The following is a 17629-nucleotide window of genomic DNA, read 5'->3' as shown; positions in this document are numbered from 1 at the left end:
ACGTTACTCAGTCACACAGACCAAACCTGATGTTACCACATATGCTCTTCACATTCTCCATGGAAGGTACAGCGGGACTTTCCCCTCTCACCATAGGGCCCTGGGGTCAAAGGTAGTGCACCAGATAGGGAATGGTGTGCCATTTGGGACGCAGCCTTGGTCCTCTTATACTTGGGCGGGTCAAATGAAAAGACCTTCAACTTGTGCAACGTATAACCTAGGGTACTACCCCCCTACCCCCTTTCCTCTCCAGTTCCCTTCTAGTGATCCCAGACTGAGGATGGAGGGTGGTGATACCATCAGGTCAGGATGTTGGGTATCTCTCACCCAGGCAGCGTGGCAGCGTGGCAGCGTGGCACAGCTCCAGAGAACCGTGGAGCCACTGAGCCAGGGCACTGCAGACTCTCCTGGCTCCACTGAACAGCACAAAGAGACTTCCTTCTGTTTCAATCTCAACCTCAATGGGATACTATAGCGCACACACACACGCACACACACGCACGCACACAAACACACATGCACACGCAAGCACACACACACATACACATACACATACACACACACACACACACACAAGACAATCACAAAACTCTAGAGGTTAAACTAAATGGGTACAGAAACACAAACTAATTTGGGCACAAGGCACACACAGAAACGCACAAGCACGTTCACACACACACAAACACACAGGTTGGAGCCCCAGCCAGTGGGAGACAGGCAGACAGCATCCTGCTGTAACCTTGAGACTGTGTGGCTGTATCCTGTCTGTGAGTAATGATTAGGGAGGGACCTGTTGGCCGCTAGGAGAGAGCATCAGAGGAGCTCACTATGACACACACACTGCGTCTAGGGTGACCACATGTCCTGGATTGTGCGGGCCCTTTGTCCCGAAACCAAACATTCATGTCCCGCATTTTATCAACAAATTCAAACACCATTCATTTTCCAAAAAATGTCCTGTATTTCAGTTAGACATTCCAGCCTGTCTGTTATTCAGTCATCTTGCACTTTTGACAAGATATATATCATAAGAATGTGGTACTGGTGAAGTTAAGCACTTCTCCAATCACTGTTGAGATCTGATATTCTGTGCAGGGCAAGACGCGACATAGGCCAATGTCGTATCGCAACCAATCACATTTGTAAAATCCTTTCGGGCTAAATTTCAGCTAGACTTGGAGAGGACAGTTAACTACTCACAAAAGCGTGCTTCTGGCGAAGAGATCTACAAAAGTAAGTAAATAGCCGTATTAGACTGAAAGATATACGGTGATTTCGTGAGGCTGTCCATGCTCATTGCTCCTTCGACATATTTGCTGCTACTTCATTCAATCCAGTTTTCAAAGTCTCCCTTCCTAACTGTTCTACCTTCCCCGAGACCAACCAGAAATGTTTCCTTGGCCAAATATTCCCAGATTTTTGGTCTCCCATTTCTGCATCACAAATTCGTCGTAAGGCAAACGAATTGCCTGTCGGAGAGCTTCAATTAGCCTGTCCGGTGCAGAGGGAAGGATATTTTTGCGTGGTGGAGGTGGTGCTGCCCAAAACATGTATGTAAGCTGTCCCACATAATCAGCTATTTTCCCCGCATTTGGGTATTTTAAATGTCGTCAGCCAGGGTCTACGTCCCAAATGGCCTATTCCCTACATAGTGCACTACTTTTGACCAGAAGCCTATGGGCCATTTTTTTAAGTACTGCACTTCATAGGGAGTACGGTGCCTTTTAACTGACTGACTGCCACCGACAAGACCAGGTGGGCCTCACTGATAATGGAGTATGTGATAATGGGTGTTTGGGGGATATATTGGCACGAGTGTTGTTCTGGTATGACAAATATACCCTCCAAACACCGGCTTCGAGGGCATTATCACTTTTATACAATGGGTTACCAACATATTCAAATAATGACTGACATATTTTCATTAAACATGTTATTTTGACGAATTTATATATACTATTTCATCCTTCCATAAGACATAGTCCCGACAGAAATCTAGGGTTGCTACCCAAGCCGGCTGGTTGATCGTTCTATTGGTTCAGTTGCCAGGGCCGTGACCCAGTCGTTAAGTCTTTTTGTTATAAATCGATGGACGTGACACATTCGTTCGTTCTAAATGTTTCCGTTACCATGGTGACTGGCAACGTTCTTATGCCTTGCTTGCTAGCTAGCCAACTTCGGCTAACAGGGTCACATCAAACAGTGCAGCCAGAATAACAGAAAAGTTGCTGCCTTCGTGTTTGTTTCAGCTGTTTTCAAGTGATTTTTTTGTATACATCCACAAACAATGAGCTAATGATTCGCGATTGCGACTGGCATAGAACATTTGCTCTCTCGCCAGGACCCTGTTCAGAGGAGCTAGCCAACTACACAGCTAACGCAATCAATCAATTGATTGATCAATCGAATTGGAGCTGGAATGACAGCAAACTAGCTGCATTTCGTTTTTTTTTATTGACATTTCTTTGTATATATCCAATAAAATGATGCTGATTCATGCTGCCTGCCTGTCTGTCTCGTCCCAACTCCTGACACGTTCATTACTATGGGACAGCTGGAAATCGAATTTCAATATAGAAACAATGTTACAAATGTCGGAGTGACAAACAATCGAGGTTAATACAAATCTCTGATGTTGAAAACCAAACGCCAGTATAAAAGAAATGGGAGATAATATCTAGATGCTTTTTAAAGTGGAGATCAAGTTTATAAATTGCCTGGCTGGGCTAATGGAACAGTGGATCGCGCAATTAGACGAAATAGTGAATAGGCATTTCAACATCATAACTTGTGGATTAGACACCGGCTGGAATAAGGTTTTAACCAATCAGCATCCAGGATTAGACCCACCCATTGTGTAAAACAGAAATAAATTGACTGGTTAAGTTAAGAGCTAAGGTTTGGATAAATAAATTATAATAACGAGTGCCTAGCAATGTATGTTCGCGGCCTGCTAGAATGTTATGGACGGGGATGGCGGATTGGTCTAAGCCCGACCTCTGGCTGCCAGGCACTAGTTTTGAGTCTGTTTTGCTCCTAGTGGCCATTATTCACATCATCTCCCGACGTTCTGGGAACCAGGATGAACATCAATTTCTGAGAACAGACTCATAGTAATGGCTGAAGCGGAATGAGTGGAATGGAATCCAAGTGTTTGATGCCATTCTATTTGCTCCATTCTGGACATTATTATGTGCCGTTCTCCCTTCAGCAGCCTTCTTTGATCTGGGGTGACTTCACTGGGGTCCTATACATCACTGTACTGTATGTCAGATACTATCCTATACATCACTGTACTGTATGTCAGATACTATCCTATACATCACTGTACTGTATGTCAGATACTATAGGTGGGCCTCATGTTCAACTATACATTACACACACTATACATCACACACACACACACACACACACACACACACACACACACACACACACACACACACACACACACACACACACACACACACACACACACACACACACACACACACACACACACACACACACACACACACACGCACACACACACACACACTATAAATCACACACACACACTATACATCACACACACTATACATCACACACACACACACACACACACACACACACACACAGAAACACTATATATCACACACACACACACACTATGCATCACACACACACATAATACATCACACACACACACACGCTATACATCACACACACAATTACACACACTACACATCACACACACACACGCACACACTACATGTCACACATTGTGGATATTACTAATGTTTAACTATACAGCACACACTGTATGTAAGCCTAACTTCAACCATAATGGACCCTATTCATCTTATACTGTGCCTTCTGTATAAGTTAAATCTATACAACATACAAGTGTGCCTCCCTTGTCCACTTTCATGTCAATGCCCTACTGACAAGGTCACCACGTCCATCCTCAAAGCACTGTATCAAGACAAGACATCCTATCCGGTATGGTAGATATGATGTAATTACTATCTAGCTTTGCCTGCCTAATTAGGTATACAGATCTATCTATTTCCATCTAATCAACCTTCATTTGATAATGTATGTCAGAGAAATCCCATATGGTGCCCTGCAGGACACAGAGAAAAGAAAGAGGGAAGGGGCAATATAGAGTGGTAGAGAGAGAGAGAGAGAGAGAGAGAGAGAGAGAGAGAGAGAGAGAGAGAGAGAGAGAGAGAGAGAGAGAGAGAGAGAGAGAGAGAGAGAGAGAGGAGAGAGAGAGAGAGAGAGAGAGGGAGACAGAGAGGGAGACAGAGAGAGGGGGGGGCAAGAGAGCACGAGGGGGGAGCGACGGACACGGAGACAGAAGAGAATGGGAGGGAGATAGATAGGGGTAGACAGGAAGAGAAAATGAAAGACAGAGCGAGTGAGAGTAAGCTAAATAGATCGAGAGGGAGAAGGGCAAACGGGGGGAGACAGAGATAGCGAGAGACTCTCAGACAGTGCTTTGTCCTTGACATTCCTCTCCAGGCCCTGAACCTCCTGCAGACTGCAGACTGGAGACGTGTGAGTGATTTAACTAGGTTGCTCACTCCACCCCCTTTACAACTAACAAACAGAGACGCAGGGGAAAGGCACAGAAACCAAATGAAATTGCGTGTGACTGTGGACAAAGCCCGAACAGGATCGACCTGAGGCCCAGTGATGGCTTGTGGGCAAAGATACAAGGGGACTGGCTCATTGTAATGGCTGGAATGGAATGTATTGAAAAGAAACCATGTGTTTGATACTGTTCCATTCATTCCATTACAATCAGCATGTCTTCCTAAATCTTCGCGCACCAGCCACCACTGAGGTGGCCATAGCCCTGAAATCACCTCTGGCCTTTCTGTAGCCACTTGTTGTCTTATCACTTGTTGTAATACTGTTGATGTAATATTCACATATCACTTGTGGACGCAATCTAAATAAGCCACCTAAATGATAAACCAGGGTAAGCATTACGCTTTTACAAAGGGCGGAATTTGATGTGTTAATACACTGTGCGGTGCGATGCGCTAAGACGGGAGCGTTGTACTGAATGACGATTTTTACCACAGTAAGACACAGTAGAATCTAGATCATTTGAAAAATCACATGAATATTTCATGTATGCTTCTTACAGTATTCGTTTCAACCTCCCTCTCTTCCTCCATCCCTCATTCCCTCCCCCTCTCTTATTCATTCTGGGGACTATTAGAAATGCGGTATAGTACGAGTGGATGATGAAACATTTATGACCACCAACACCTCTTTCCAAAAAGGTTTCCAAATGTATTAAATAAACATGACAGTGGGATAATTCTTCGACATCAGGGAGTGGAGACAGTACCTTGGGAGGAAAATAGAATCGTTAGAGTGACGAGACAGGAGGGAGAACAGTGAGAGACTATGACAGGAAGGGAGAGAGATAGAGTGAGAGGAGACATATGTCTGTGTGAGTTGTAAAAGGGAGATTGACTAGTGGCGGACATTAAAGGAAAACTCCACCCAAAAACGATTTGTTGGTATTTGTTTCAATAGGCCATTGTTGATATTGTCCCAAAATGTATTGCGTGTCAATAATCAAGTTTTCAAGATACACTACATATACAAAAGTATTTGTATATTAGTGGATTTGGCTATTTCAACCACACCCATTGCTGACAGGTGTATGAAATCGAGCACACAGCCATGCAATCTCCATAGACAAACATTAGCAGTAGAATGGCCTTACAGAAGAGCTCAGTGACTTTCCGTTATAGGATGCCACCGTTCCAACAAGTTAGTTTGTCAAATTTCTGCCCTGCTAGAACAGTTTGAGGAAGACCCTTTCCTGTTTCCAACTCCATATTAAAGCCCATGATTGTGGAATGAGATGTTCGAAGAGCAGGTGTCCATACTTTTGGTCATGTAGTGTATATAACTTTCAAAATACAGAAATACAGCCGGTATGATGCTGCGTTTTGTATCATATGGTGCAAAAGCATCATATCCGCTGTATATCCGATTGTATCTTGATTGCTGACAACAATGGACAATCAACAATGGACTACTGAAACAAATACCAAAAGATTTTCCTTTAATCCAAGTACACACTATTCAGTGTGCACTACGAAGTGTACACTATGAAGTAGCAGCATAGGGGGAGACGAGGGGAGAAAACATGTTGTGTTCTAACCTGGTTCTCCTCGTGAGTCACCCTCATCTGCTCCTTGAGGACGGAGGTGCGCGCCGCCTCCTCCTTGCGTATCATCCTCTCCTTCTTCAGCTCGGGGCTCCAGAAGCTCTTGATGCTGTTGGTGGATGAGCCCAGCTTGCTGTCCTTCAGGTCCAGCTCTCTCCTCAGCAGGTCGTTCTCCCGCTGCATGTCCCGGAGTGTGGCCTGCATCTCCAGGAGTTCCCCCCCACTGCCTCGCACAGCCTGCCGCAACAGGGCCGACGGCACCCCCTGAGGGTGGTGATGGTGGTGCTGCAGCATGGACAGGGAGCCCAGGTCGCTGTAGGACAGCAGGTCAGCGTGGTGGCCCAGCCCCACCGAGGCGATGTTGGGGCTGCTGCCCATGGCCGTGACGCGGCCCCCGTACATGGCCCGGTTGGAGGCTCGCCCCAGCGTCATGGTGCCCTTAGGGTAGGTGGCGGTTGAGCCCACTCCCTCGTGGTCGCTTAGGTACATGGGCCCGGACGTGGCGTAGGCAGCGTTCAGTGACTGGATGTTCTCCATGGAGAGCGTCTTACCCCCTCCACCGCCCCCGCCCCCACTGTTGGCCCTCCGGTGGCCCAGCCTGGGGGACCTAGGCAGGCGCGGGGACCGTGCAGGGCTGCTCTCAATGTGGCCGACCGCTCTGGCGCTGCCGTACATGTCCTGGGTGTGGGAGGTGTGGCCTGGGCCGGCCGGACGCTTGCCACGGGGTCCTTACCAGGGGCACGCTGCGACGATCACAGTGCACCCTCACTCTGTAACACACATGGGCGGCTCACTGCATGCCTGTGTGGATGAAGGACCTCGACATCGACAGATCTGGGGAAAGAGCAATTTGTCATAATAATGACAAGAAATATGCTGCATATTTTATCTGTCAAGAACACACAGCATACTCTCTCTCTCTTGCTTTCTCTCTCTCTCTCTCTCTCTCTCTCTCTCTCTCTCTCTCTCTCTCTCTCTCTCACACGCACACACACACTCCACCCACACACACACATCCCACACTCCTTCTACAGCGTTTGGTAGGTGTAGTGTCATAAGAAGCAGCTCCTCTCCTCCTGTTCACAATGAGAGCTGGGTGAGTGAGTCACACCAGCCTGTGGCTCTGTGGGCTTCTTTTGCAGGGAGGGATTCCAATTCTAAGTGAACCCACTGGGAATCGCAGCATCACCCTGGCTTCCCCCGGCCCAGGCACTCATCCCAGTCCTATTAGTGCTGACCCCATCAGGAAGCAGAGAACACCTACCTCACTGTGCATAGTATTTAGTACATCTAGTATAGCAACCACAATATCACATATACTCTATGCATAGAACCAAGTATCATGCCCATCTGGCATGCCAAGGCAAATGCTCAAAGTATTTGAAGAGATTTCAAATGCAGTACTATTAAATCCCAGGATTGCTCTATATCAATACACTAATGCAAACACTATATTCATATATAATACATGTCAATAAGCAGTAACCTCAAGAATACATCCCCCAGAGTTCAGCTGTGCATGCTTCCATTTCCTCTTCTGGAGCACTCAGCCACATGTAATCACTCCTATCATTCCACACACCAGGGTCATATTCACTAGACCCCAATAGGAAGCAAATGGACTGAAACAGGGAGGGACTACCTTGATCTTGTCCAATAAGAAACACTCATTTTCATTTTCCGTTTTCAAAACGCTTTGCTACATTTTGCACTAATGAATATGACCCAGGGGGCAGAAAGTATACTGTACATACAAATGGAACTTATGCTGTTGTATTGACTCCTTATCCTCAAAGAGCAGAACAACTGTATTTTCATTGTTCATCTATAGACCTACATCATACAGGTGTGCCTTATATAGCATCCACCTCTTATGTTACAGCTAATATAGCTACATTTATGTGTATTGCAAATCATTCCCATCCATGAAACAGTACAGAGCAGTGTGTGTATAATACTTATTGTGTAGGCTACTGCTAAAGTTGGCCAGATTGTGTTGCCCAGTAGGAGTCAACTCCCTGTGGAGTCACTAAACACCAGAGAATTTAAAATGGCAATCACGTTTCTGGCCATCACATACATGTACATTGCCTTCAGGAAAGAATTCAGACCCCTTGACTTTTTCAAAAATGTTGTTACATTACAGCCTTATTCTAAAATGTATTAAATAAAAGAAAATCCCCAGCAATCTACACCCAATACTCCATCCATAATGACAAAGTGAAAACAGTTTTTTAGAAATTTTGCAAATGTATAAAAAATACAAACAGAAATTCCTAATTTACGTAAGTATTTAGACCTTTTGCTATGAGACTCAATAATTGAGCTCAGGTGCGTCCTGTCCATTGATCATCCTTGAGATGTTTCTACAACTTCATTGGATTCCACCTGTGGTAAACTCAATTTATTGGACATGATTTGGAAAGCCACTGTCTATATAAGGTCCCACAGTTGACAGTGCATGTCAGAGCAAAAACCAAGCCATGAGGTCGAAGGAATCGTCCATAGCCCGGTTCCTCTCTAGGTTTCTTCCTAGGTTTTGGCCTTTCTAGGGAGTTTTTCCTAGCCACCATGCTTTTACACCTGCATTGTTTGCTGTTTGGGGTTTTAGGCTGGGTTTCTGTACAGCACTTTGAGATATCAGCTGATGTACGAAGGGCTATATAAATAAATTTGATTTGATTTGATAGAGCTCCGAGACAGGATTGTATCGAGGCACATATCTGGGGAAGGGTACCATAAAATGTCTGCAGCATTAAATGTCCCCAAGAACATAGTAGCCTCCATCATTCTTAAATGGAAGAAGTTAGGAACCACCAAGACTCTTCCTAGAGCAGGCCGCCCAGCCAAATTGAGCAATCAGGGGAGAAGGGCCTTGGGTCAGGGAGGTGACCAAGAACCCAATGGTCACTCTGACATAGCTCTAGAGTTCCTCTGTGGAGATGCGAGAAACTTTCAGAAGGATAACCATTTCTGCAGCATTCTACCAATCATGCCTTTATGGTAGATTGGCCACTCGGAAGCCACTCCTCAGTAAAAGGCACATGACAGCCCACTTGGAGTTTGCCAAAAGGCACCTAAAGACTCTCAGACCATGACAAACAAGATTTTCTGGTCAGATGAAACCAAGATTGAACTCTCTGGCCTGAATGTCAAGCGTCTGGAGGAAACCTGGCACCATCCCTACGATGAAGCATGGTGATGGCAGCATCATGCTGTGGGGATGTTTTTCAGCGGCAGGGACTGGGAGACTAGTCAGGATCGAGGCAAAGATGAACGGAGCAAAGTACAGAGAGATCCTTGATAAATACCTGCTCCAGAGCACTCAAAACCTCAGACTGGGACAAAGGTTTACCTTTTAACAGTACAACGACCCTAAGCACACAGCCAAGACAACACAGGAGTGGCTTCAGGACAAGTCTATGAATGTCATTGAGTGGCCCAGCAAGAGCCTGGACTTCAACCCGATTGAACATCTCTGGAGATACCTGAAAATAGCTGTGCAGCAACGCTCCCCATCCAAACAAACAGCGCTTTAGAGGATCTGCAGAAAAGAATGGGAGAAACTCCCCAAGTACAGGTCTGCCAAGCTTGTAGCTTTATACCCAAGAAGAATTGATGCTGTAATCGCTGCCAAAGGTGCTTCAAAGTACTGAATTAAAAGATCTGAATACTTATGGGAATGTGATATTTCCATTTTTTTTATTTGTAATACATTTGCAAAAATGTATAAAAACCGTCTTTTGCTTTGTCATTATGGGGTATTGTGTGTAGATTCATGAGGAAAAAAACGATTTAATCCATTTTAGAATGAGGCTGTAATGTTACAAAATGTGGAAAAAGTCAAGGGGTCTGAATACTTTATTTTTTCTTTTCATATTTACCAGGGCATATATGGCCCCATAGGGAAAAGCTGCCCTTTGGGATAAAACCCCAGTGTTATCAGAGGAGGACTCAAGAGGGTACAGGAGGATACAGGATGGTACTGGATGGTACAGGATAGTATGGGAGGGTTCTTTTGAAAAAAAAAAACTAAAGATGAACGGCTGTTTTTAAACGGATACTGGTGGTGCAGCGTGTCTTTGGGGATAGCTGGGCTGCATTCATCCTTCCTTCCGGGCCACCCTTGCATCGTCTTCTCAGAAGACACGGTTTCCATAGAGACTGCAGGGTCTGGGCTCACCGAGATAAAGCACCTGGTTTTGGCAGTCCTCTTACATCACTGTAACTTAAGTTTCAAAAGGGGAGAGAAAAAAAATGTATTCCTATGAATTCCGGTGCGGGTGGGTAGAGGAAGTTAAAAGGAAAAGTGATGAGTGACTGACAACAGATGGTCTGCTCATCAGTGCCACACACTCTTGTCTCCATGCCAGGGTGAGGGTGAGGGTGGGGACAAGATGGTCACTAGCTTTTTGGAGCCATTATCCGCATGCCCTACAGCCAGACCTGACTTTGCCTATAGCACTGTGCCACCTCTCCCTTTCAGAATCAACGATGTGACATGGCTGAATGGCTGTCTTATGAACTCATACAATACCTGGCTTTGCCAATATCTTTACAGGAACACTCTGCCACCATTCAGAGTCGGATAGCTTTGTGATATGACAACCCACCAGTCTATAAAGGGTATTTGAGGTAAGGAAAGCATTTTGTAGCCAATTACAGTGACCATGGGAGTTGGCAAGATGGCATAAACAGATCCGGGACCAGGCTAAGCATTTTTGGGACAAGAAAGAAATGCTGAAGAAATACCTACGAGAAAACACTTCAACAGAAGCAATTACAATGATACAATGACAGGCGAGAGCAGACAGGGAGTTCAGTAATAACTATAACTTCAGTTTGTTGCAACAAAAAACTTTAAAATGGGACAGGAGTGTTACAAATACAGAATGGCAGAAGTGAATGAAAAATAAATCCACTGGAAGGGATGTAATATGTCAGCCTACATTAGCTGAAAGAAGTGGAGCGGGTGTAGACATTAGCCAAACAAGTTGCTTTTTCAGTATCCAGTCCCTCTGAGAGACTGTAGCTCATTAAACTCAAACGAATTATACAACACACATACTGTATCAGGAAGTTCTGCAATTATTATATTCAATTGGTTGGAAATGGCTGCAGTGTTTGTGAAGTCTGGAGTGAAAATGTTGGGAAAAGCGGCAAGGACTGCATGTGGCCGGCTGTGTTTAGACCCCGGGTCTCCTGGGCCCGACAAGACTTTTCAATCCCGCTGAGCTAAAGCCAACACTCTTAGAAGTGAAGGAGCCTGGAAGAACCTTTTGCGAATCGGTAAATTGTCACTCAGGGGGGAACCTATTCTGGTCACAAAGGTTCCTCGAGGAACCCCTGTGCCATGATGCATATATTTTCGCAAAAATGTCACAGATTGACGTTTATATGCTGATACTAGGCTGCCTATGTAAATGTTCAAACAGGAACCTTTTTGTGATGGGAAAAGTTAAATGTTTACCTTTTTAATAAAATATTGCAGCAGCAGCAGCCTATCAGATGATTAGAGGCACGGCTTTCAGATTTTTGGCTACTGGTAAGAATAAATGTAATTTCTGTTTATCATATAAAGTTGAAAGTTTGTACAATACAAATGTCTATTTTCCTTGAATGTTTATGCATTTTTCATCATCTAATATTAACATTGCTGACTACATATAGAGCATTGACAGTCATCCAAATGCAATAACTTCTTTATATAGTAATAAAGTGGTAACAAATCCAACATTGGGATTTGCATAGACTCTTGAGGAACTCATACATGTCTGTAAGCCTAATTGATGCTACAAAAATATTAGTGTTCAACCTTAACATGAGATGACAATACAACAGAAAAGATTAACATGAAGGAATTTACTCTCACGGGTGGCCAAACATAATTATGTGAATGCCACGCCCTTACTAAGCAACGCCCCCATTCTTCTCGTCTGACCCACTGAGTCATATCTTATGCTGTGTTTACAACCAAGTGGGAAGTAGTAAATACAATTTGGATGCATTCACGTGCTTTGAACTTGATGACGTACAACGATTGGCTAATGGAAAACAAGCTGTGTCAACCATAAACTAAAAGTACAGCTATCATGCTTGCAAACAAATTCTAATGTTAAAAAAAACTGTATAATAGATTGCTTGCCGAAAATTCTGTTTTCGAGGTCATTTCCTTTTTAGGTGATGTCAAAGGTTTCCCACTGGTGATTACCAGTTGGAGGGGCGTTCAAGTGGATGTTTCCCAGTTGTTTGTGGTAAATACCACATTCCCACTTGGTTATGAATGCAGGGTTAATAATCCAGCATCAATAACCTAGCATCAACCACCCAACCTGGCTCTTTTTAAAGAAAACAACCCAACTAAGTGAAACAATGCCTGCAACCCAGATAGGTCATCCAAACAACCAATCCAAACAACCAAGAGTGTAGGCTAGGATGAAAATACTGTCGCTAACTGGTGGCCTAAGACAACTCCTAATAATTATCATCATAAACAAACATCATTACCAACACAACAAACTTTTCGGAAGTAAAACAGGAGGCTATAGTCATATAATACAATTGGCATGACAGACAATGTTGTATTATTCAACATTGCTATTAAAATAGTATTCAAATAGGAATGGGTTATTGTTTACAAGTTGCTAGCTATCGCATAAAGCCATCACCAAAAGCCACATTTTTCCATTTTCTTCTGAGTCTGGCAGCACAACAAATCCGATTATTAAATAATATTATATATGGTTTATTTAAAGTGCTTTGCATGTGCCAGCAAAAAGGTTCCTCCAGGAAACATTGAAAACATGAAAGGTTCCTCCAAGAACCCCTCAACTAACCAATGGTGCACAAATTAACCCATTGACTGCAATGGTTCCTTGAGAATCTCCAGGGTTCCTCGAGTCACCCCAAATTCTAAGAGTCTAGGCTTTCTGTCTGTGAAGCCACACCAACACAGTGATGGACTGTGACCATAAATTGGCTCTGGCATTTCTAACACACTGGCCCATTTTTTCCCTTGAGGCCCCCATTATTAGCAAGATAATTATCATTTTGCGAAACAACAAAAACGTTAGACACGCCCACCTGGCAAAAAACAAATGGACCAGCCCATCTGTCTTTTTCAAGAAATGCTGGATGGCGGGTCTGCCCCTTGGTGCAAACATCCTCTCTCATGTATTGCTGTCCAGGGCTGTGGTGCTGAATCGCCCAAACATAGCGCTGAATCCACCAATCGCCGTGCTGTCCATGGTGCTGAACTAAGACTCAATCAACACATTGCATAGTAGCCTACCGTAGTAACTGCCGTCCCCCCGCGCTTATATACATTGTGTGGATGAAGGGGCAGGTCGGTTGAATAAAGACATAACACCCTGGGTTTATAACCGCGGATATCGACGCTGCCGCACGAGCATGTTTTTGCGGCACAGTCAATAGCGCGCTGGACTCCGGGATAGTAGGTCGAAGGTTCGAGACCTGCTCCCAGCCTGTTTCATTGCAATACCTTAAAAGATCCAGAAATGTATCATTCACGTGTAATTTATATCTATAGGCTGCATTGAGGTTTTTATTTTAGGCTATCTGGCATTAGTGCACGAGCCTAAACTTCAGGGTCTAACGGTACTCTGCCAAACAACCTACAGGTCAATCGTCAAATCATTTTTGGAATGAGCAGAAAAAGTTAACGTTGATCCATGGAGGCAAAAAGGACAATGTTGGAGTTAAATTCAATAAGAGAAAAGCTGCGAAATTGAGAGTTGAAAATAAAAGAGAAGGGAGGGCCAGAAAGGTAACGTTTGGGAAAGAGTTGGTTGTGGTTAAAGAGGTTATATGTTATGTGTGATGATTGTGAAGCGCTAAACAAATTCGACAGTGACATGATGGGGTCTCAAATAGGCCTATGGCACGTTAAGAGAACTGTAGCCTACTGTTCAGATGGGTTAAATGGAAACTAAAATCTGGACACTGACTCTAGGTCTATACCCTCTCACATAGCCTTAACATTAACTCTTGCAAAAATAAGCATTTCTTGCAGTAAAATGATACTCGGGAACAAGAGTGGAGAAATATGATATATTTCTTTCAGCATTTTGAGAGAATGCGACTGCGCAGTTCAATACCGGCTGATAGTATGTCAACTACATAAAATATGAATAATCGCGGGAAGTATGGGTGCTGCACCACCCACTGAAAAATCAAAATACAGAATACTTTTTTATTCTTTAAAAAAATATATTTTTCCACAAAACTAGTGCAATGGGCCTTTAATATTGCTCTATTTGCGGACCGATATAGATGTCTTCAGCGGGGACAATAACCTTTTCCCACCACCCCACTAAATACATACTTCAATTGTCTCGAGGCTTAAAAATCCTTCTTTAACTTGTCTCCTCCCCTTCATCTACTCTGATTGAAGTTCATTTAACAAGTGACATTAATAAAGGATCCTAACATTCCCCTGCACTCTCCTGGTAAGTTTATGTCATGGAAAGAGCAGGTGTTCCCAATGTTTTGTAGGCCTATATGATCAGTGTGTAGTCGCGCGGTGCGGATGGGTTATTTGCAATTGCGGGCGGGTGTTGGTGAAAAGAACTGCTGATCCGCGCACCACTAGCCTACTGGTATTTGTATATTTACAATTTTTGGGGGTTCAATCAACCTGGCCAACGATGATAATATTGTTGGACTAGTAAATGCACGTGGGAGAAATAAATATGGGGTAGATAAGCGCAACCTGCTGTGATTGCGAGGGGCAACATAACTATTAGATAGGCCTAGTGGCATGGACATTTTCGCGCAGATAGGCCTTACAGATGCTCTGAAAGCATGACTTTCACCCTTCCTGTGCCAATTAATAGCGCTTTAGGTTCTGGTGCTGGCTGCATTTCTATAAGGCCACGTCATTTCCCTTTAATCAACCAAATGCAACCTTTAAGTCCATCCCTTAGAAACCCTTTATTAGGCCTTAATAGTGTCCTTTATCTTTGCCATCTTGTTGGAATCGAAATCCACAAAATATCATAGCAGTGTTCTCTCTAAATGCCATTATAAATCAATAATTATACACATCAATTATACACATCAATGTGGCATCAACGTTGCAGTCACAAATGGTCCATCTTTCACACACCAATACAGTGTCGTGGGCTAGAGTGCGAAAACAAACTTGTGCACGCACACCTGAACATAATTTCAAATTCACTCCACATCCCCACAACTCTTGCGGCAAAGGGTCAGCTGCATAGGCTTTAGTGTGCAGAATGGTCATGAAGGAAATCATATCTGAGCGGAGGCAGGGACATGTTTGGAGATCAATCATTCCAATGAGACAGTGCAGCAGGTTGTCACTTGACCATAATAACACGGGGGAAATGATGCATATGGTCTACTTAAGTAGAAAATACGGAATGACCATCAACAAGCCCTGCTGCTGACAAGACACCCCACAATTAAAATCCCTCCCCTTGCCTGTCATGATTGGTTGAGCGGATCAGATTGTACAAACACGCTTTTCCGAGTGGCTGTCGCCTCTGTCAGTTAGCCAAAATGAAACGTCAATTTCCGAAGGGGGTTTCGTTCGTTTGAAGGGGACACATGTAGCTGAGGGTTCTTCGTGTTCTTCTCAATCGATTATTGAAATTATTGGAACATAACACGCTAATGTTTAGTAGCCGAATAGCCTCAATTATTTATAAATATGATCCCGGTGTCGATATTGCATAATATTTCTTATTCATAATGACAGCATCTCCAAAAATGTTCCTCTTGAATTCCCCTAATAAGGAAATGTATTACATAATGTAAGCCTGAGGCATTACAGACGTTTCTTATGTCGAATTGTTACTGCCCTTGATGTCTTGTGTTTCATGGGAATACATCATTCTTCTCCAATGCAATGTGAGAATCTATGACAGCTGGCCACTATAGATAACGTCACATACATTCCATAGGATTAGGCGCTTTTAGGATGAAATACGACTCTAAAGCCCTAGAAATCTTTTATATTGAAAATTAAATAGAGATGTGTAATTCGCTTCACCTTTCCTTGATACCAATTCTACTTGAAATTAACTCACAAAGCAATTCGATTTTCAACCGAATCGAATGACTGAAATATACAAGATAAAAACACATATTGACTTCTACAAATTAGCTTACAGTATGTTTTTCCCATATGCATTCATCTACTATGCAATCCAACGAATGAATTGGGAGTGATATTTTACGCACAGATGCATTCCCTCAATCCGTCTAGTCGAAAGAGAACCGTCAACCCCATAATATCGAAAGCACTTCACTATTTCGGGCATGTGGTGATTCGGTGCCGTTCTCTATCATACGTATTTGCGTTGATCTTGAATGAATCAAAATAGAAATGTACCTTTTTCTACCATTAGTTCCTCTCCATCACCATCCAGAGACATTGGCGTCTTCCAGCCTCCATTCACACCGGTCTCAGCATCCTGCACTGTCATTGGGTAGCGGACACGCGATTTCTCCCCCTACCCGCTAGGGAGCTGCACAGTCGGTTTGTTAAAGGGACAGCCAAGAGAGTCTCGGGCAGAATGGATGGACTCAATCATAGAAACGTGACTTTAAGAGTGGAATCACAACATCGAAATCTCACAATTCAACTCACAAACTCAGACTTCCATCCTTATCCTCCTAGCTCTTAGTGGTCACAGTCCTCACGTTTGTATGGATGGTGAAGGTTTCAGGAGTTTCAGCATTGAAAATCCAGTCTAATTTCAGGTTTAATTGGTTGAAGTATTAGGTATCTGAGAGGTGGAAAATCTGACAAAATCTCCCCCCACTCCGAACCAACACCCCTCATGATTACATTTACATTTCATTTGAGTCATTTAGCAGAAGCTCTTATTTATAGCGACTTACAGTTAGTGCATAAAGGTAGCTATAGTGAAGACAACCACATTTCACAGTCTTAGTAAGTCATCCTCTAGTCTAATTTCACAGCCACTGTGCCATCATCTACCATTAAGCACCATCATTAACTGTGTTCAACCAGAGATTGCAATTCATCAAGGCATGCCATCCCCTATAACTCTTGTCATTTGTGTGCTTAATTATATGACCTTTTCTAAATGTCACAGATGCAGAATAGTCTGTGGTGATTGGCTGAAGGATCTCAGGCCCATTTTATTCTAAGCTCTTGCATTGTGAGTGCTCTGATTGGCAAGGCTGCCTTTTGCATTCTAAATGAAACCCTATTCCCAATACATATACATATATATATATATGTATATGTGACAAATAAAATTTGATTTGATTTATTGTTAATAAACTATAGTTTTGGCAAGTCGGTCAGGACATCTACTTTGTGCATGACACAAGTCATTTTTCCAACAATTGTTTACAGACAGGTTATTTCACTTATAATTCACTGTATCACAATTCCAGTGGGTCAGAAGTTTACATACACAAAGTTGACTG

The 17629-nt window shown here is 43.5% G+C and overlaps 1 protein-coding gene across 4 annotated transcripts in view; it reads right to left on the bottom strand.

Moving 5' to 3' along the window:
* LOC118389380 (ERC protein 2) overlaps positions 1-16731 on the bottom strand; it is a 69638-nt gene extending 52907 nt beyond the window's left edge. For all 4 annotated transcript variants that reach the window (XM_052527361.1, XM_052527360.1, XM_052527363.1 and 1 more), the window contains exons 1-2: positions 16560-16731; positions 6176-7015 (exon numbers count right to left, since the gene is read on the bottom strand). In XM_052527361.1, coding sequence (XP_052383321.1) covers positions 6176-6856 — 681 coding nt within the window. In that variant the 5' untranslated portion in view covers positions 6857-7015; positions 16560-16731. The remainder of the gene's footprint in view (positions 1-6175; positions 7016-16559) is intronic.
* Between the last annotated feature and the right edge of the window lie 898 nt (positions 16732-17629).

Source organism: Oncorhynchus keta, chromosome 10 (genome assembly GCF_023373465.1).
Source record: "Oncorhynchus keta strain PuntledgeMale-10-30-2019 chromosome 10, Oket_V2, whole genome shotgun sequence".
Taxonomy (NCBI): Eukaryota; Metazoa; Chordata; class Actinopteri; order Salmoniformes; family Salmonidae; genus Oncorhynchus; species Oncorhynchus keta.
This window is presented reverse-complemented; position numbering and strand designations above follow the sequence as displayed.